Below are 19483 nucleotides of genomic sequence, written 5' to 3'. Positions count from 1 at the left end.
CATACACTGAAATTCTTCTCTGCATTTAACCCATCACTGAGTGAACACACACATGCAACATGCAGTGAAACACACAGGGGCGGTGGGCTGCCATGTCAAATCTAAGCTTACCAGTACTGACATGGAAATAGAATAAATTATTTCAATATTTTTCCATTTCTCAAAGAAAGTTTATGGAGTGGCACCAATATTGGTTTGCACTCCAGATTTTTGGACTTTGATTCCGCTGAAAAAACGGGCTAAATAATGCATTTACGGTGTGTCGAATGTTTTGTGTTTCATGCGGCCCTCCAGAACAACAGGTGGCGCTAACCTCTCATTTTAGCCTCGCAGCAAACTGGGACACGCATGCACAGGAGAAAAGTAGTGACCGCTGCAGAAGTTTTAAGCACGTCCGAAGTGCAGGGAGAAAACTGAACGAGGTATGTATAAACAATAACAATCGTCGTTGGAGATAATTTAATCATTGAGTGATAATTATTGATGATTTTACGTCTGGTCACCTTACATTTTCGGCGCTCCGTTTTGACATTCAGTTCTATTGAAGTCCACAAAAGCTGTTAAAATAAATCTTTACTTGTTATAAATGTTTTGTTTTTTTAAATTAATATTAGGTTAAACTGCTTGAACATGTTCTCCCTGTGCCTGCGTGGGTTTTCTCCGGGTACTTCCTCCCACAATACCAAAAACATACACATCAGGTTAATTGGCTACTCTACATTGCCCCTAGGTGTGAGTGTGAGAGTGTGTGGTTGTTTGTCTTTGTGTGTCGGCCCTGTGATTGACTGACGGATAAGCGGTATAGAAAATGGATGGATGGATGCTTGAACATGCATATTGTTTCTAATTCTTGGTCCTGTTTAACCTCTAGTCAATAATAAAAACGGTTTAACATTTATTTTAGCATCATTCTCACACGACCATTACGGAAGGATAAACTTCATAACTCATAACACATTGTTATACTTAACATGTTTTCCATTTCACTTTTGTTGTTACCTTCAGTCTGCATCGATCGAAGCTTTTCTTTGTTCTTGGCCCATAAGGATCCTTCACATATTGCCAGAAATCTGCAAAAAGCAGGAAAATGTAGTGAAGCCAGTGTAATGTAGTGGACAACAGTCAGACACAGCAATGTAGCTTCAGTGCAATCTGGCTTTTTATCATTTCAGTGTGATGATAAATCATCACAAGTCAGGACCTGGACAACTTTCCTGCATCCACAAAACCCCAGAAGATAGTTCTGTACATGTTGCATATTCCAAAATTAAAACATTTCATCCAGCGGATAAGAAGTGAGGCTTTTTTCAGCCACATTGCACAGATAGAAGGAGGAGATAGGGACCCAGGGTTAATGCAGCCATGTTCAGCACCTGTAAAAACATTTGAATGAGTGTGCTGTTCACTCTCAAACTCCAGTCTGTTCATTTAAACCAAAGTTTTTAACTCAGAACAGCAGGTTTTCCAGAGCACATGTGAAGTCTGAGTCTTAACACTGATTTACGTGAGATATTTAGCTCACTGTTCACAAGTTCACCAGCAAAAATGGTGCTGGAAAACAAACTGTCTGGTGACTTTTTTGTTTTTTTTTTTAAATTAGCGTGGAGATGGAAATGCACCTTCCACCTCACGAGGGAGACGAGCTCTCAGTGGTCGACATGCACACAGGCGGAGAGCCTTTACGGGTCGTTCTCAGCGGCTACCCAGAGGTCAAAGGTGACACAGTGCTGTCCAAACGGCGTTACGTCCGGGAGCATCTGGACCACCTCAGGAGGGTGCTGATGTACGAACCGCGAGGACACTATGACATGTATGGAGCCCTGATCGTGGACAGCGAGATGCCCGAGGCCGATCTGGGGGTGCTGTTCATGCACAACGAGGGGTACAGCACCATGTGTGGACACGCCGTTATCGCACTGGGACGCTTTGCTGTGGACTACAAACTGGTGAAGGAGCCACAGTCGCCAGAGACCCAAGTGAACATACACTGTCCCTGCGGTCTGGTGAGGGCCTTTGTTGAGTACTCTGACGGTAAAACAGGAGGAGTGAGGTTTCTAAGTGTGCCGGCTTTTGCCTTTGCTACAGGTAGGACACTCAGAACTCTTCTCAGGGCGTTTTATACGCTGTGGGACTAACTAAGTGACTTTTCTCCAGATGTGACAGTGACAGTTGAAGGTTTTGGTGATGTGACGGTCGACATCAGCTATGGAGGAGCCTTCTATGCCTTTGTAAACGCCCAGAAGTTTGGCCTTGATGTCACCAAGTCCAGGACTCGAGATCTGGTGGATGCAGCCACAGCGGTGACCAGCGCTGTCAAATCGCAGGTGAGAAGTTCGTATTGTAACCTGTGATATATTACTACACAGTGAGAGACAGTGATGATTGTGATGCCTTTGGTTGACAGATTAAAATAGTACCCATAATTTAGTGTAAAGGAAGTGGACTGACCAGTCTGGGTTTCTGTGTTATTAGCATTTGTGTAAGTTATGACTAATCATGAATATAAAATGTGTTTAGTGGGAATTTTAATGAAGATACACAAAATAAAGGATACCTGGTAATATAATGGACACAGTGGTAGTCTGTAGCTGCACTTTTGAGCACCAGATAACTTCACAGTGCCTATGCAGGTGCCTGTATACTCAGTATTCAGCTCAGTGTTCTGCTAAGACAGCCTCAGCTCTCCCAGGAAGATTTGTGAGGACCAGTGAGGTCTGACAGATCTGGTGTTACAGCATGAAAAATAACCCCCAGACAAGATGGACCAGGAGCAAAAGCATATGCAAATTGGTCATCTCCTTGTTTGGCCACACTGTGTATGTTGATTTCCCACTTTGAAATTTTCCTTCCTTTCCCAGGTAAAGCTGCACCACCCAACCAGCGATGATCTGGCCTTCCTCTACGGCACCATCCTCACAGATGGCAAAGACAACTTCTCCTCTGACGCCACCGCCAATGTGTGTGTGTTCGCAGAAGCTCAGGTACCTTACTGATCCTGGACTGGAGAAAACACCACCTGACACTTTTAAAAGAGCAATTTGAAACCGGAGGAAAACATTTTACATTTATATTTTGTGTGACAGAATTATCTAAGCATAGCGTTGTTCTATCAGAGTTTGTGATCATCAGCACTGATTAACTGTGTCAGTTATAAGCCGCATGGTGCAGCTGCAAGCCGCGTGGTAAAGAGATAAAGACTCTAAAAAACATTATGTGCTGTTGCATGAATATGTGGTATCAAATGTTGGAAAAACACTAAATACTAAAGCTCTAACTGGTGCATACCTGTCCTCAGGTGGACCGAAGCCCTACTGGTTCTGGTGTCACGGCCCGAGTGGCTCTTCAGTATCACAAAGGTCTCATCCAGCTGAACCAGACCAGGACGTTTCAGAGTGGAGCCACTGGATCTCAGTTCACAGGGAAAGCTGTTGAGGTATCAGACTTTGTTCTTCTGTGTCATCGGGGTTCAGAAACTTGATGGGGTCTCATTTGTAAAATGACTAAAAAGGTGTTAAGATTCACATTTGAAGCTGTGGTTTTTGGAAATAATTAACCTTATTTTGGTTGAAGTGTTTATTTAATGTAATAGATGAATGCCAACAAAGAACGTTTATTATATTCTACTATGATATTAATAATTAATAAATTAATAAAGAGCACCAGCCTACAACCATAGACAGATTAAGAGGCATGAGGCCTCTGGGCAGACCCTGCAACCCGTCTAGACATCCAGACTCAGGAGACCCAAAGCACTACACACAACGTCTCTCTCTCACCGCTTTGATCCCTCAGTAGCTGCAGTTAAATGAGTTTGTGGTAATTTTGCATCTCTTTATGTATATTTGTCATAATTGTGTGTCTCCTGGTTGTTTCAACCTCCCTGCAGTTGTTCTGTGTTGTCTTTGTCGCTGTCTGGCCCCGCTCCTGCGTGTGTGTGTGTTGATAAGATGGTGATAGGTCAAAGGTTTCTGGGTTAACCATCACAGTCAAAATGTATCTTCAGCCAAAGGTCAGGAACTGCCCGAGATAAAATCCCTCTGTCTGTTTCCCCCGTGAGTCTTAACGGATAAGATTGTGTTCCTGTATCATCAGACGCACTAAAGGGATTTCTTTACAGGTTTTGATTAATGAAAGAAGTGCATCTCAAAGTATGTATGAGTTGAACTGCTTCGCTGGTGACCCACAAACCCTTAGAAAACAAAAAAAAAGACACAAGTGAACTTTAAATGATGAAGCTGAAGTGGCAAAAGTGTTGCAGATACTAAACAAATAACACACACAACATACCAGCTTCTACATCATGTTTGTGTTCCTTTTCAGGAGATCAAGTGTGGAGACTTCCAGGCTGTAGTGGTGGAAGTTGCTGGCAGAGCTTTTTATAGCGGAGTTTCCCGCTTCGTGCAGGAGCCTGATGACAAGCTGACGCATGGTTTTCTGCTGAAGTGAGCCTCAACAACATAAAATAGCTAGAAGCTCTCCAGGAGAGAGTATCAAAACTCTTCAGTAGTAAATGAAGAAATAATGTTTTAATTTTATTGTGGGTGAAATTAAGCACCAGTTATGAGCACTAACCTCGTTAGTTAGTAAATGACGTGATCTGAAACTGGTTGTTATCCTAAACAAAACAAAAAATATATAATTCAGAGTAATGACTTTTTTTTTTGAACTGTGACATTTGCCTTCAAAATCATAATAATTAATAATAAGTTACTGAGCTATTAATCAGTCAACAGTGTGTGAATGTCTGTTTTCATCGTTTTTAAATGTTTGTCACTGTGAATTTAAAGGTCCAGTGTGTACGACTTCCAGCAGTGTGGTCGCGGTCGGAGCACCGCTCGTCTCACCCTCCACATACGGTGGCTGCTAAAAACATGAAAAGCCCTCGCTAAAACCACTGTTTGGTTTGTCCATTGTAGGCTACTGTAGAAACATAGTGAACCCTGGCGAAGAAGACCTGCTCCCTCTGCTAATAGAAAAGGCTCATTCTAAGGTAATGAAAACACAATATTTTTTTAGTTCATACACTAATAAAAACTGTAGCAAATTATTATTAATTATAATAATTTTATTATTATTATTAATGTATTATATTAATGTATTATATTCCTTTTCTGCTCCTGCATCTTACACACTGAACCTTTAAAGAGCAGTTTAAAAGTGATATGCTGACAACATTCACATTTGAGAATCGGCTGGAGTGTAAACAACTTATGATGTCAGAAGAAGAAGAAGAAAAAAATTAAATTTGTATTGAAACAGTGGTTGTTAGATGTTCTGTTCAGTATCAGTTCCTGACCACTAGATGGAGCCATGAGTTCATCAGAGTGCATGTGCATGTTAACTAAATACAAAAACTCATAACTTTTCTCCCATTTATTGTCATTGGGTCATTGTACAATGGAAGGCAATATTTAAATTATAAAAGTCCATTGGAGGTGTTCGACACTGGATGGATTCACACAGTTAAAATCAAAGCTTTCACACCATTGTGTGATATTTTCTGCAAGAATGAAAACATCACACATGGATAACAAAGCATTTAAAATCAAGTGAAATCAGCGTTTTGCTTCCTTTTTTCTTTTGTTGAAGTGTAAATCCAGCTAGTGTACAAAAAACATAACTCATCTATTCAATAAAAACTTACAGGAGGGCACTCCCTTCAGAGAGGAACGAGTGTATTGCATCTATTGGTTATGGTTGTAATGGCATTTAGCATAGTAATTATGAATTTATATGTGCATGTGTAACAAGCACGCAGCCTTATAAAGATATATGTACTCTATGACACGAGTGTCCACACTTGTTGAGAAATTGCAAATTAGGCCCAGGCCTTTGAGAGTACCCATTTAACAATTAAAATCAACAGTTAAGGCCAGCTCTTAACAGGAAAAAGTTCGAATAAAACATACAGTGGTCAGATATATAAATGCTGCACGTCAATAATGATGACTTAAAAACAAACTTCAAACTACCTCTCAGCTGCACCCCTTGCAGTCGAAACCACAAAGCAGCGCAGCATCTCAGTCCTGTGATGGTTCTGACTGCAAGAGAACCGCAGCGCCAAAAGGAAGTTCAGATTCAGTCTTTCTCCAAAAATGATCTCTTGGACAACTCGGGTGTGCGAAAGCAGCCCCTCTAAATTCATGACATCGGTCTGTACAAAATGGCCCCTTGTGTTTTTCATGGAATCATCTTCCTGTTTGGATCGAGCATCAAGCCCTGAAGGAGTCTACTAGCTGCACATTTCACTCTGTGCATAGTTTCTGACGTACAAAAAACAGCACAGAACGGTTCCCATCGAACAACCGTGAGCATCTCTTAACAACTGAAAGGAAACTTTTCTCCAATGCGGGGGTGGGGACGTTCTGCACTCCTGCAAAACAAGTTCCTCCTCCTCCTCCAGCAGGGAATTATCTGATTTGGTAGTTAATAACGACTTTTGGCTTCTGCTCCGTTTACCATCAAAATCTCAGCGGATGAAAAGTCTAAACATGTTGTGCTGTGTGTGGCCCTGCAGTGATGAAGCCGAGCTGGGTGGGAATGGAGGAGGGTGCAGAGGAATGTGCATGTCAGTTCGACCTGGAGGAGGAGGGTGGGGACGGGGGGGGTTTGGATAAAGATGATGACCTCAACCCCGCTTAGAAGTTGAGCTTTGTGACTGGTCGTTCTCTGCTCGAGTCCGTGGTTTGGCTGTTGATGCGCTTGCGGTTGCGTTTCATCTTGGACAAGTCCTTGTCGAAGACTTCGCCTGATCGCAACGCTGACACCAAGTCGTCGAACTCACCGCCGTCATCCTCGCCATTTGCCTTTGCTTTCCGGGCCTTTCGCTCCTTTTCTCTCTGCTCTTTCAGCTGGTGGCACAAATAAAAGTTACTGTATTTATAAAAAGAAATTTTGCCTAAACTTTGCGTCAAAGAAAGCCTTGCGCTTATTTGCTTTTTTACCTCTTGTTGAGAAGTTTGATACCACTCTCATGTCTGTGTGTTAAATGAAGCTGCAGCCGGCTGATAGTTAGCCTAGCTTAGCATAAAGAACGGAAACAGCTGGCCTGGCTCACTCCAACAGTAATAAAATTTGTGGACACCTGAAAACCTATTTCTTGGCTGGGATGGCAAATTGTCAGGCTTGTTTCTGGTCATCTTTGCGTTAAGCCGAGGGGCTACTAACTGACTTCAAAAACATTTAAAAATGTTCTGTGACTGCTGTGGTTCTTTTTAAATCACGCGGAAAAGGGAAATCATCACATACCTGAGCTTCCATTTTTGCCCTGCGTTCCTCCTCCTCTTTGCGTTTTCGCATGTTCTCGTTCTCCTGCTGAGCCTCGGCGAAGGACTGCAGGAACTGGTCAAAGATGCCAAAGAACTCATCTGGCTGCATCTTACTGGCATCCTCACCGAAATGCTTTACTGCCCTTAGGAACTGTGGGACCAAAGAGAAGGGGGCACACGGGATTAGATTTACAGCAGGACACAGTAGAACCATGTTTTACTAAGTCTTTGACTGTTTTACAAGAGACTCATTAGGTCTCAGCTCTTTGAAATAAGAACAGGCTACCAGTAGTCTGGCTTTGAAGCCCACGTTAACACAGATCTGACCGGCTTCTGATTACAGCCGCGTCCACAGACTGGAGCCAGAGTCCAAATTAAGGCAGCGTGTTTGTGGAGTATTTTTCACACCAAGTTAAAAAGGAGAACATCCAGATGTGAGATCATGCTGTGAACCTGTACCTTCTAAGATGTGTGTGTTAACGGCAGCTCTGGTCGCGACACACAAACTCTACCAGGTGGACTAAAGATGCTTTAACTTACTTCATTTGCCATCAGTCAGACTGATTTTTTTTCTGAATATGCAGCACATTCAAACCAGATAATTTTTTTTGTGACGCATGGCAAAAATGCCTTAAATCACGTCTTCTCTGATGCATACATTTTTATTATATGCAAGCACACACACACACACACACACAAACCAGATGCAAGAAGCTGTTTAAAGAGTCACCATGTTCCTCTGTCTCACAGTCATGAGTACAGAGCACCACTGTAAACACTCAAATATTTAACTGTGGGACACCGTAAATGATTCACAGAACCTAATGGTTGCCATGTGACCAGCTGAGCACTTGGCTCAATACAGCACACACACACACACACACACCATGGGTCAAAAACATGCTCAATAAAAACTCTTCCAGTCTTGCACCTATAAACGCGGACAGACACATAAATTTAACTTCGGGGTGTCAAGCTCTCCTTAGAAAGGTGAATATACTCACATTTCTGCTCATAAAGAAGCCCTATGGCTTCAAATGGCTGCAAAATCCACACTTGTTTCTTCTTTTGCTTTGGCCTCCACTTTGCAGAAGGGCTACCCACACATATCAGTAAGTTTGATATGTCCATACAATGATGCACAAAATGGCGTAAAATAATTATTAACCCCCCCCTGTTCCTTGTTTTTGACCTGCACGCAACACGCAGGCTGACCAATAAAGCATCAGTGGTGCTATGGCAGGAAGCTGAACCACCTCACTCCTGCTGTTAGCTTTCCTAGAAAGGTGACCGATGAGGTCAACAAGGCGTGTAGAAACAGCTGCGCTGAGAGGAAATGGGATGCGAGCTTTCACAGCGTCTGTGTCTACAAAGCGACAGCGATGGTGTCCGCTGCGCTCAAACAGTGCGTGCAGCCACAATGACTTACCAGTTCCTTGGCCTCGGTGAGCGAGTCCTCCACATCGGAGAAGCTGAAGCTGGCCACAGTGATGAACTGACTCACCACTGACACAAATTTGTCACCCAGCTCCTGCGGTCGCTTCTTCTGGTATTCCAGCTCCTATGGGTGAAAATGATCCAGGAGAAGGGAATTTGAAAGATAAATGAAAGGGGGAGCTACACTGGTCATGTACTAAACTTATATCACCACGACTGTTACATAACATCTCATAGATCTTCGTGACTCACGTTCTCCACGCTCTTCAAGCCACTGCGCAGGTTGCCAATATCTTTTTCCAACTCAGTCATGCTGCAAAAAGAAAACAAAAAGAAAAGTGTTGACTTAATACAAGTAGATGCAATTGTGTATCAGGCAGCAGGTTTCCGTCAGTGTCACCTACTTGACTTTGGCTGCCTCTGGGACACTCTGCAGGTCCTCCTGGAACATAAGGACTTTGGGGTATTTCTTCTCCAGGATGGTGATCAGGTAGTGCAGGAGAGTGATGTTTCTGCAAACACAGATTGCAGACTCTTTGAGTGAACGCATCAAATGTGAAATATACTGCTTTTATTATGCAGGCTCAGATACGAATAACCATATGGAGTTTTTCCATCTACATCACATTCCCTGTTCCAGATGTGACTTAAATAGATCTCATGCCGCTCTTTCTGTTGCTGTCTGTTTTGATGTTACAGTCCAAAACTGTTCTTACTTGTCGATACTGGATTTGGTATCAGCGATCTTGTTGAGTGAAGACACCTTGAAGCCGTAAGCATTTCCCCTCTGACCCTTGTTCATGAAGTTTCCAAAGGCCAGCACCACCTCCAACAGCTGCTTCAGGTTTCTACTGTGTAAAATCTCCTTAGAAGCCTTGGTCAGAGCTGAGACACCACAACAAAGATAATAATTAGTTAGGTAGCTGCCACATCATTGTCATGGTATCACATCATCAACATTAGATGCTTTTGGGGATGTCAACAGAGGTGCTCTGAAAGAGAATGCTTGATGTAAATGCCTTTCCATATTAAAAATAAATACAAAAACATTTTCGAGTTAGTATCACTGGTATATGAAACTGAGAGACTTTTCCCACCTTCAACTTTGGGTTTTATCTCAGCTATCCTCTCTGCAAACTTCTTCTTGAAGTATAAAGACTGCAGCCTCTGCTGGTAGTGGTTTATTCTGGAGAGGAGATGGAAAAATGTGCATCAGAAGAGGACAAAAACAGACAAAAATAATAAATTATAAACAGGGATATCCACACATTTAGACAAAAGCCACAAACAGGGACAGTGTTCTTGAGCAAAATGAGTCAAGCTGCCTGCGTGTGCTTACTTAAATGGCACCCATAAAGTTTTGGTTGCGGTAATGAAGCTTATTTTTGGCAGCATTTCCAATTTGAGCTTATAAACCACTGACTCTGCAGCTAATGACTGCCACAGTGACATCCACTGCCCGGCGGACTCAGAGTTAAACAACAAAAAGCTGCCAAACTGCAGTAACTCTGCAGTAACTTTTCCTTTGTTTGTCTTATCTTACACAATTTTGTTTACGAAATAGCAACACAAATACTGTTATCACATTACGGACTTCTTATTCAGCAACGCAATTTAGAAATAATGATTCACACAGGCAGCTATTGTTCCTTGCTCAGAAACCCATGTGTCATTTCATTTATGTGCTCTGACTAAGAGGAAACAAAGGCTATTGTGTTTCATTGTTTTATGCACAGCGCTGCACTGGCCCGAAGCTGTCAGGTCTGAGGTGAGCACCTATTTAACACAGAATTAAAAAATGGACACAGAAGAAGTAAAGTACCGGCTCATCTCATAGAGGAAGCGGTCGGGTTTTGCCATTCGATCGAGCTCGTGTTTGTGTTCCTCCAGAAGATCGATGTCGCTCTTCTCGGGGACGAACTTCAGCAGCTGACAAGGCAGGAAAGCACTCTTTACTCAGCATGCAAAAACTCATCTGTATCACGGTGGTAGTCGAGCAGGTCTGAATCTCTGCACCTCACTGTCTCGCTTCAGTTCAAAGCCAGACACAACAAAATACACTGTTATCAGATTTATAACACAGTGCATGTCATCTAGCAAATGTTTCCAGGGCTCCAGAAACATAACGAAGTGCTGAAGTTTGTCCTGACTGCATTACTTCAGAGGGTGGAAAACGTCCAGTCAGTAAATGAAAGCACATTTAATTCTTAAAGTGCTGTTGTTGCATCAATCAGCAAGTTTCTCCTCTACCCTGTACCTTATTGTGCAGACCCAGCTTACTTATTTTTACTATAGTCACGATACTCTGCTCTCTGATGTATATTTGTTGCTGGGTGTTTGTGTGTATAGTGGGAGCAAATCTTCAGCAGTAGTAAATAAATTATTGAAGACTTTGAAGCTACTTTGCATTAGGTTCCATTTTACTTTTCAGTTTCATCATGATGTTCTTTCTTCGTTCTGAGCAGCTTCTACAGATATTTTCCTTGTCCAACGTCTTTGTGTACATGTAAAAAGTCAATTAAAATCCTGATTACCTGTATAACTGGCCAAGAAATCTGATATCTCCAGGAGAAAATCTACCTGGGAAAGCCATGTTTCTCTGATCTCTTATCCCAGTTACAGTAACCAACTGTATATAGTGTAACCTGGTGCATGTAAACAGACTGCATGGGAGCTGCTGCTTGTTGGGAGCCTGATGTCGTACCTGCTCCAGCATGTCTTTGGGAAGGTCCTCCTGTTCATCCATAGTTAGAATGGCTCTCTTAATCTCCTCATTTGAAAGCTTCAGCCTGCAGTAGACAACAAATGAGTCCACTAAAAATACATCACAACCCGTAATGTGTGTTTTATGGGTGTTACGATGCTGAAATAAACCTACCGCGAGAGGAGGATGTTGCAGTTTTGAGCTCGACGACCATCGATTACTGACAGCTCCTTGACTTTTTTAGAGCTCAGCGTGTCGTCCTCTGCCTCTTTCTGTGAGCAAAGTGATGAAGAGGTCAGAGTGCAACTGACTATTTTATTATGCTCAGGTTAGTTTTAGTCACCCACAGATACATATCGATGTAGATGAAACATACCCTGACACCCCAAAACAAGGGAAAATACAGTACAAAGGCTTTGAAAAAGTCACACATCCCGGAGTGCATGCAAACACGACAACACATGAAGGCATCGCACTCTGAACAAAAGGTTGTATATTCCCCTGGACACACATTAGGTAAGAAGATGTAGCTGAAAGTACAACTGGACATAACGTATATCCACGAGGAGTGACAAAAGTTCCACACTGTATATCGACTGTACTGTAAGTGCACTCACCTGTTTGCTGTTATTGATCATAAAGAAGTCCTAAAATGCAGGCAAGAAGCAGGGAAGATGTAAGCACTCATTAGAATAAGTAAAGCAGTTACGTGATTGCAGCCCATAAAAACAAACAGCAAGATGAATCAAAGCTTGTTCAACACTTAAACCACGATGGATCCATCAGTAATAAAGTGAGCTGATCAATGCATGCGCCTACTTCTCATGCTGTGCACACATTAAATCAGTTGAGTTCGTCTAGTTTTTGTTTCGTCATCTTTTTGTTTAAGCCAATCAGGCTGACACTTTTTTTTTTCATCTTATTATATATATTGGACATGCTAAAGGGCACGTTTGAGCACAGGTTGGGTTGAGCTGGAACAAAAGTGCCTGTAGACATCTTGAACTTTGAAAAGACATGCTCATTCCCTTAAACAGGGCTAATAAAGACACTACTGATTATGACTATCTAGTAACTAAACTCATCGCAAACTAAAGCTGCAAAAGGGCAAAAAAAAGAAAAAAAAACATTTCTCAGCAGCTCACTCATGCATTTTCAATCACATATGGCAAAATGATCAAAACCACAAACAAAAATGGCAAAAAAAGCATTCCAGTCAAATGTAAGAAGGCGTTCAGGATAAATCAAGCATGAAAGTTTTGCATCTAATGAACCCATAAAATCTATCTGGCAATTTCTCACTTGTTTTGTGAATTATCTGATCCCTTCTCTTTCTAACTTTGCTTGAGAAATCAAAAGTTGCAAAACAGGAAAAATTTTTGAAAATGCAAGCCAGTTGAGGCCTCATCCCACCCAACCACTCCATCCCCCTATCTCGGGACCTCTCTGAAACAAGCCAGCAGCATTTGGTGAGCTGAAGGGATGAACTGCATAGTCCCCAGTACCTGCTGTCGCTGATAAGCTGAGAAGGTCTTTTCAATATCATCCAGCTCCAGGATTTTGAAAACCTTGGCATCATCCACCTCCATCCACACGGTGCCCTCCAGTTTATTCTGAGCAGAGGAGAATTAGACATTTTTATCTTATATTCAAACAAAAAGCATCGGTATATGCAAATCTTTGTGGCTGTTCTCACCTCAGCTAACTTGACCCAGTTGAAGGATTTGAGCGCATTCGATGGCTGAGGAATGTTCTTCTTCTTGAGAGATGGTCCTAAAGGTGCTCCTGGTGCAGGTGGGACACCTCCAATGGGTGGGCGTCCAGGAGGAGGTGGAGGTCCACCCGGAGGAGGGGGTGGGGGAGGTGGAGGAGGCATCATGCCACCAGGAAGAGGCGGCGGAGGGGGAGCTGGGCACATACCTCCAAAAGCTGGCATGGGTGGAGGAGGCAGGGGGCCACCGGGGGGACCTGGGGTGAGGGGAGGGCCTCCAGGAACAACAGCTGCCTGTCTCTGCAAGGGAAAAATAACACAGAGGAGGTTTAAGATGCTGCAGAGTCTCTAACATTATAGATAACACTGGACGTATATCATAAAAGGCATAATAATAATGTGTAACTGTGGCAAAGTGTTGCCTGTTTGGGCAACATAAAGTAACCAATCAACATGTAGTGAGACGGATGCGTTAAAAGCTTCAGTTCATCTTAACGTCTGAAGGGGGGGCTCCTCACAGTGGATGATAATACAGTTTTTATTGCCTCTTATGTGAACTCAATCACCACTGGCTGTCAACATCCAGCAATAATAATCAACCAGGTTGTATGTTAACGTACTGTGCTGAGTTCGTGCAGTCGGGCAGTGAGTTCGGCCACTTGCTGTTTGACATTCTTGTGCTCGGTGGTCTCCTTTTCCAGCTTTTCTTTCATCTTGTTGAGTGTCTGCATCATGTCCTCTTTCTCCTGAGTCTTTGCATCACATTCACGCTCTTTCTTCTCAAACTTCTGCTGCAACTCATGGTGCTCTGTGATGGGAAGTTACAGAGATGTTGAATTTTCTAAAAACGTGATTTCGATTGGCAAACCTCCTTTAATAAACTTTGTACATTTCAGGTCAGTAATTCATAATCTTACAAACCTTTTCTCATTTTCTCTGCCTGCTCTTTCCACTGTTTGACTTCATTTTCATTGACCAGCCTGTAAATAAGAGGACACACATAATTAACTACAGAGTCTACATGAACAAATCCAGGCTTTTCCTGATCTTAAAAGGGAGCCTATTTTTGACCCAACACTGTGGAGCACATGGTTTTTTAACAGGAACACAAACACTGTTCTCCATTCTTCAATCTGGCAGCAGATGACAATCTGTTCCATGCACTCATTCATGTGTCAGAGGAAATCAGAGGACTCACATCCGGACAACGTTCTTCACGTTAAAATTCTCCAGTGGTGTGACGTCTGGGTCGTGACCTTTGTCATTCTGCAAGACCATCTGCTGGACAATACGATCCAGGAGCAGCCAGTACTGCACAGTGTTACCACTCCTCTTATCTGAGGAGAGAGGAAGACAAAGTTTCCCATCAGCCTGCTGGCCTGAGTTTTATTATTCAACTCAGTGATTAGGATTCATATCTCAGAAACTACAGACTGAAGTTGGATCCACTCTGGCTTTTTGATTGATGACAATTACAGTTTACAACATATAGACCAAGGAATCAAAAAACGTTATCAAGTCATATTATTTTGATTTCAAGTACCATCACAAGCTTGAACTCTTGTGTTTAACTGCAACACTTTAATTGGTGGATGAAGTGTTAATTAAACTCTTAATGCCCTGGCAAAGTAATGGAGGTGGATTAAAAAGCCACTTAGAGGGGCATGTGAGCACTGAAGCTTTCAAGTTGAATGAAGTGGGAAAAGGTGATTAGCATTTTTTTGCAACAAAAATAAACATTATCCAACGAGTCTCTAAATAAATGGAATATTCAGCTTGGCCGGAGTGCTTATCCAATTTCTGTGCTGATTAATCTGGACAAAGTCAACATCCTTATCTTTCTGGCTAGAAACCAGAAGGTACAGATGTGCTGTGTGTTTTGTGGGAGTTTATTTACTGCCCGGTTTGGAGCCTCATTGTATTTCAGCCATCTATTCATCACATTTTAAAACACAAAAGTATGACAGCATTTGTCAAGATGTGTTGTATACTTTTAGAAACGAATCTCTCAAAGAAAAAAACTCACGTGGCATGAGGAGACAGTGATGCAGGACAGACATAAAGTGCGGGTATGCATCAGTGTGGTTCATCTTCTTGCGGATGAGATCAAAAACTTGGGTGGCACTTTTGGTGTCTATATGCACCTGGAGGAGAAGGTGTAACACAAAGGCTCTGTAAATATATTATGCAAAAATATTTCCCTGTCTTGAATAATTCAGGAAGAATTTTTCTTTTCCCCTTACCGACTCAAAACGTTTTGACAAAGCCAGCTCATCCTCATTGCGCAGCATCTCAAAATAGTCTAAATGCCTGAGAGTGTGAGAGGAAAAGACTCAGAGAAGCAGCCTGAGAATGTGATGTTCTTATATACTTTAAGTTTTATTGAGAAAAATCTTTGGAAACTGAAACATGTGAACTCTGTGACAGTACAGTCTCTAAGTGTTGCCACCTGATCTGATGTCATTCAAATGTTCAGGGGTCTGTTATGTTTTCTTGGTAAGAATCAGCTGTTTTTTTATGCATGTCAAAGGGGTTTTTGCATTTATAGATTCAGGTATTTGTTTTCTTAGACCAAATAATCCCTCATTTCTTTTCCGTTCCATCTCACCTGTCTAATGTGGAGTTTTCATGAGAACGCAGCTTATCGATCACAGGCTGGATTCCCAACATGAGAAACTCATATCGTAGATGGATACGGAATTCCAAACTTGTCTATATTTGAAGAAAAGAAAGAAATAAATGAATAAATTAGCAAAAAGATGCCAACAGTCAACAGACACGAGTCTCTTGAATGAGTGGTTAAGGGACATGATGACCTTCTAGTGTGTACGGAAGCATAAAAACTGTCTGATGTCTATAATTCACCTCTCCAGCGCCTTGACTCAGCACAGCATTTATAAAGGACATGATGGCTGTTTTCAGGTTGACCTCATCTCTGTATCGCCCTGTACTCCGGTCCAGATCGTTTATTAGTGTCTGCAGGATGACAGGTAATCACAGGTGTTAAAGATCTTTACACCATGTTGCTTTTAAATTACTTCAACTGTCAGCAAAAGATTTAAACCCACAACTGTGCGCTGTGACTTGCTCCTACCCACCTGGAAACGCGTCCTCTCGCAGGCGAAGCGTTGGTAGTGCAGCATGGCCTGCAGGATTTTTTTGTGCCCACCAGGCACCAAGCACACGGCGCCCATGATCTCCAACACCGCCACCTTGGTCTTGATGTTCTCCGTGGCCAGGCTCTGAGCAATGATGTTGATGCTCTCGGAGTGAGAGAGGACGTGGGCGCGGCCCTGCGAGTTGTTCATCAGAGCTTTGATGCAGCCAATCAGAGATGTGTGGATCTGCGATTCGGTGGTCTCATAGTCCATGCTCTTCAGGAAGTTTAAGATGCACGTCAGGCCATCCAGGTCAATAAAACGAGTCACGAACCTGAGAGGAGAGCGGAAACAGAGAAATAATCTTTCAGCGGCCAACAACAGACTAGTTTCAATGTGAATTGTTCCAATGTAATTGTTGCTGCATGTCTATGCATGTATGTCCACTTGTTCTGGCTCTATTATCCTTGGACTACGACTGAATTATCTTTCTCAAAAGTAATAAGTAACTCATTTGGACATTTGATTTTAAAGCGTGTGTTCACAAAGCAACACTGCAGTGACCTTTATGGCTGTGCAGTTCTTAAAGGACTCATTTAAATAGTGTTGGGAAGAACTGAACAGAGTGACAGACAGGGTGACAGAAGGTTAAATAAGAGGAGATGTGATGACAGATGACATTATACATAAAGGACAGGGAGAAGATAAAAAGACAGAACAGACGAGAGAGGGATTTGTCCACCTCATGGGCTGTGTCCTCAGAGCCGTCTTCAGGCTCTCTATGGTTTTGTTCCTCTCTTCCTCGTCTTCTTTCTCCAGAGCGAGGAGCGTCTTTCTCTGTTCGACAAAAGATGAAACAGATCTACATCAGCGGTCTGTGTAACAATTCAAAGCCAAAGTGAAGCTAATTTTCTTGATTTCCAAAGATGTCCAAAGACATGCAGGTCACATGCGAAATTAATTGCCAGAGAGCAAGATAGCAGATTTAGTTAAAAAGCAAAAAACTGATTCTTGCTTTTATGACAACTACCTGCCGAAAGGTGACATTTGTGGCTTAAATCAAAGATATAGTATGTGGCAGACAAGTATTATCATAATATTATATCATTTAATGAAGTTGTTTCATTGCATTGCCATATAGCTCCTTCTTCCAGGATTGTTTTGTAGCCATTTCCCTATTTGAAGAATAAATAAAGTGTATTTTATTACTCACAGCTGCCATTGAATTGAGCTGATCAATGTAGTATTCTGGCCAACTAGTTGCACTTTTGTTTTCCTCTTGTTCCTGCAAAACAGAAAATATAAGAGAATGAATGATGCTGTGCAATGATCCAGCCAGACTGATTTTAAGAAATGTCACACATAAGTTATTCAGAAAAAAAATGCGTTCATTAGCATTAACTGGAAGTAATTGGAACTTTCAAATGGTTACACACAAAGAGAATATTTCAGAGTGTCACATGAGGCGTCAAGTTGTTATCTGGTTCGTGTCAAATGTTTGAGGTGAAACTACAAACCAGATGGAGAACTTCATCAACTGACTTTGAAAGACACGGCACATACAAACGTCAACAAACACATGGGAAACAGAAAGTCTGAGGCATAAATAACAAAAAGCCAAAAATGGAGCAAGAGCTCGAAGTAGGGCGACACAGATATCCAGGCCATTTTATCATCGAGCGCTTCACTGAGTTTCAGGAGGTAGCGAAAAGTGCAGAAAAGAGAGCACAGCTGCTTGAGAAAATCTTGAGATTAGCAAATGAACGTTAAAACTATGGATTAAGGATTTGGTCTGATTTATGCTTAGATTAATCTCCTGACAGGCACACTTGTGGGCATTACAAGTGGAAAAAAATAACTGCAAGACATTTTCTTAGATGATTTAATTTTCTAACTTAAGGGAAAACACTGACGATAAGATGACTTGACCATGAACTTGGCAAGTACATAAAAGGCCCCCTGGCCTTCATTTTAACTCTCGCTCCATTAAGCACTAGTGAGCTGTGGCCATCAGAAACTAATTGGGCGTCAGTTAATAACGCAGCCTGCAGAGACTTGGCTGCTCTGACAGAAACTGCAGGGCCTTGGCAGGAGTGCCGGGATCGTGCAGCGACAGTAAGATCTGATCCTGCTGTTCCACTCAAGACCGGTGCCAGCCTGACCGGGCGGGTGCTGGAAGAAGTTCAGTCCATTAGTGGTGCAGGAGCAGAGGTGGGATTGCTTCCTTTTGCATCTTAAGAGTTCTTTTTTTTCAAATCGGAAGTCAGCACTCTTCAAACACTGAGATGTCTCCAGTTTATTTAGGGTCATGATGAGAGAGAAAAGCGGGGAGAGTATTTCTGGGAGTTTATTTTTTCCACATTTGAGAAAGTAAAGATCAAAGAGACACTAGGAAACAGGGATCAGATATTTAGGGGTGAAAGGACAGATGACTTGAAAGAGAAGTTCCAGAGAAGTTAAGTTTTTAATGAAATTTGAAACGTAACTGCAAACTTTCTGCTAACAACCAGATCCGTAAATCTGCTTCTTGGCCGATGACGTAGCCTAGAAGCGAGCTGACAAGATGGAGGAAGGAAGATTGATTCTCTCCAGCATGATTTCATCAGCTCAGGTGCCCGGCCAAACCAAACAGCTCAAGCTCTTTTCTGCTTTGACTGACTTATCTCCTCCAGACCCAGTCCAGCTTCTGAAGCCAAGAAACCGCTGGCAAAAAAGAGCGCCCTCATCACTTGCAGACTTAGAGTGCCCTGATAATGACCCCCACCTTCCTCCTTATCATCCCCTCCCGCCTCACACACAAAAGCTGCACCTGTGGAAGTGAAGCCTTCCTGTTTGCTTTGGACAACCGGCCGCTTCCTTTGACTCTTTTCTCCACATGCGTGCGCACACACACACACGCATGCATGCATGCACACACACAGACACACACACACGCATCCCTTCCTCTCTGAGCTCAGATGTTGAGTTTGTATCTGTCTGGTTCGGGGCCAGAGCCTGCTGCTGATGCAGCAATATTGATGCTTTTGGGTCTCTCTTTCCTCCCCCATTCTGCAAGTCGATGCTGCACATAAAGATCTGGTTCCATCAAATCTACCTCCACCTTCACTAACACAGCCCTGCAGGATCTCTAAAAAGCTGAAGGAGCGTACCATTTTTTGGGGGGCAACTATATCTAATGAGGCCACTAATAAGACTGTACGGTTTCCATTTCCGCAACCTTCTCACTCACCCTGATGCTTCTCTAATGCTCACAAATTACAGAAGC

The 19483-nt window shown here is 42.5% G+C and overlaps 2 protein-coding genes across 10 annotated transcripts in view; one reads left to right on the top strand and one right to left on the bottom strand.

Annotated features, from left to right (window-relative positions):
- The first annotated feature begins 269 nt into the window (after nt 1-269).
- Nucleotides 270-5670, top strand: LOC124050877 (trans-L-3-hydroxyproline dehydratase). 6 transcript variants are annotated; one of them, XR_006841701.1, is made up of 8 exons: nt 270-422; nt 1601-2085; nt 2155-2324; nt 2859-2981; nt 3296-3433; nt 4321-4442; nt 4917-4990; nt 5151-5670. XR_006841701.1 is itself a non-coding variant. In XM_046373822.1 (7 exons), the coding sequence occupies exons 2-7, from the start codon at nt 1608-1610 to the stop codon at nt 4924-4926; spliced, it is 1041 nt and encodes a 346-aa protein (XP_046229778.1). In that variant the 5' UTR covers nt 270-422; nt 1601-1607; the 3' UTR covers nt 4927-5670. The 6 variants fall into 6 exon arrangements, 2 of the variants coding, with proteins under 2 accessions (XP_046229778.1, XP_046229777.1); XR_006841700.1 differs by having other exon boundaries at nt 5146-5670; XR_006841699.1 differs by having other exon boundaries at nt 4788-4990.
- The window catches only part of LOC124050875 (disheveled-associated activator of morphogenesis 1-like), a 43819-nt gene continuing 29694 nt past the window's right edge, over nt 5359-19483 (bottom strand). For 3 of the 4 annotated variants that reach the window (XM_046373815.1, XM_046373816.1, XM_046373817.1), the window contains exons 4-26: nt 17432-17503; nt 16961-17055; nt 16219-16552; nt 15986-16096; nt 15729-15832; nt 15364-15430; nt 15147-15264; nt 14319-14457; nt 14042-14100; nt 13741-13928; nt 13106-13420; nt 12915-13022; nt 12027-12056; nt 11584-11681; nt 11410-11494; nt 10528-10634; nt 9803-9891; nt 9422-9590; nt 9110-9217; nt 8958-9018; nt 8698-8829; nt 7249-7419; nt 5359-6851 (exon numbers count right to left, since the gene is read on the bottom strand). In XM_046373815.1, coding sequence (XP_046229771.1) covers nt 6639-6851; nt 7249-7419; nt 8698-8829; nt 8958-9018; nt 9110-9217; nt 9422-9590; nt 9803-9891; nt 10528-10634; nt 11410-11494; nt 11584-11681; nt 12027-12056; nt 12915-13022; nt 13106-13420; nt 13741-13928; nt 14042-14100; nt 14319-14457; nt 15147-15264; nt 15364-15430; nt 15729-15832; nt 15986-16096; nt 16219-16552; nt 16961-17055; nt 17432-17503 — 2973 coding nt within the window. In that variant the 3' untranslated portion in view covers nt 5359-6638. The remainder of the gene's footprint in view (nt 6852-7248; nt 7420-8697; nt 8830-8957; nt 9019-9109; nt 9218-9421; nt 9591-9802; nt 9892-10527; nt 10635-11409; nt 11495-11583; nt 11682-12026; nt 12057-12914; nt 13023-13105; nt 13421-13740; nt 13929-14041; nt 14101-14318; nt 14458-15146; nt 15265-15363; nt 15431-15728; nt 15833-15985; nt 16097-16218; nt 16553-16960; nt 17056-17431; nt 17504-19483) is intronic. The other variant, XM_046373818.1, reaches the window with a different exon arrangement.

This window comes from Scatophagus argus, chromosome 19 (genome assembly GCF_020382885.2).
Source record: "Scatophagus argus isolate fScaArg1 chromosome 19, fScaArg1.pri, whole genome shotgun sequence".
Classification (NCBI taxonomy): domain Eukaryota; kingdom Metazoa; phylum Chordata; class Actinopteri; family Scatophagidae; genus Scatophagus; species Scatophagus argus.
Note: the sequence above shows the minus strand (reverse complement) of the source record. Positions and strands in the feature narration are given on the sequence as shown.

Bases quoted from the DNA above. Each gene is read 5' to 3' on its own strand.
- LOC124050877 (XM_046373821.1), top strand. From the start codon at position 1,608: ATGGAAATGCACCTTCCACCTCACGAGGGAGACGAGCTCTCAGTGGTC. The intron at 2,086-2,154 runs GTAGGACACTCA...ACTTTTCTCCAG, and splicing joins GGCTTTTGCCTTTGCTACAG to ATGTGACAGTGACAGTTGAA. The intron at 2,325-2,858 runs GTGAGAAGTTCG...TTCCTTTCCCAG, and splicing joins CCAGCGCTGTCAAATCGCAG to GTAAAGCTGCACCACCCAAC.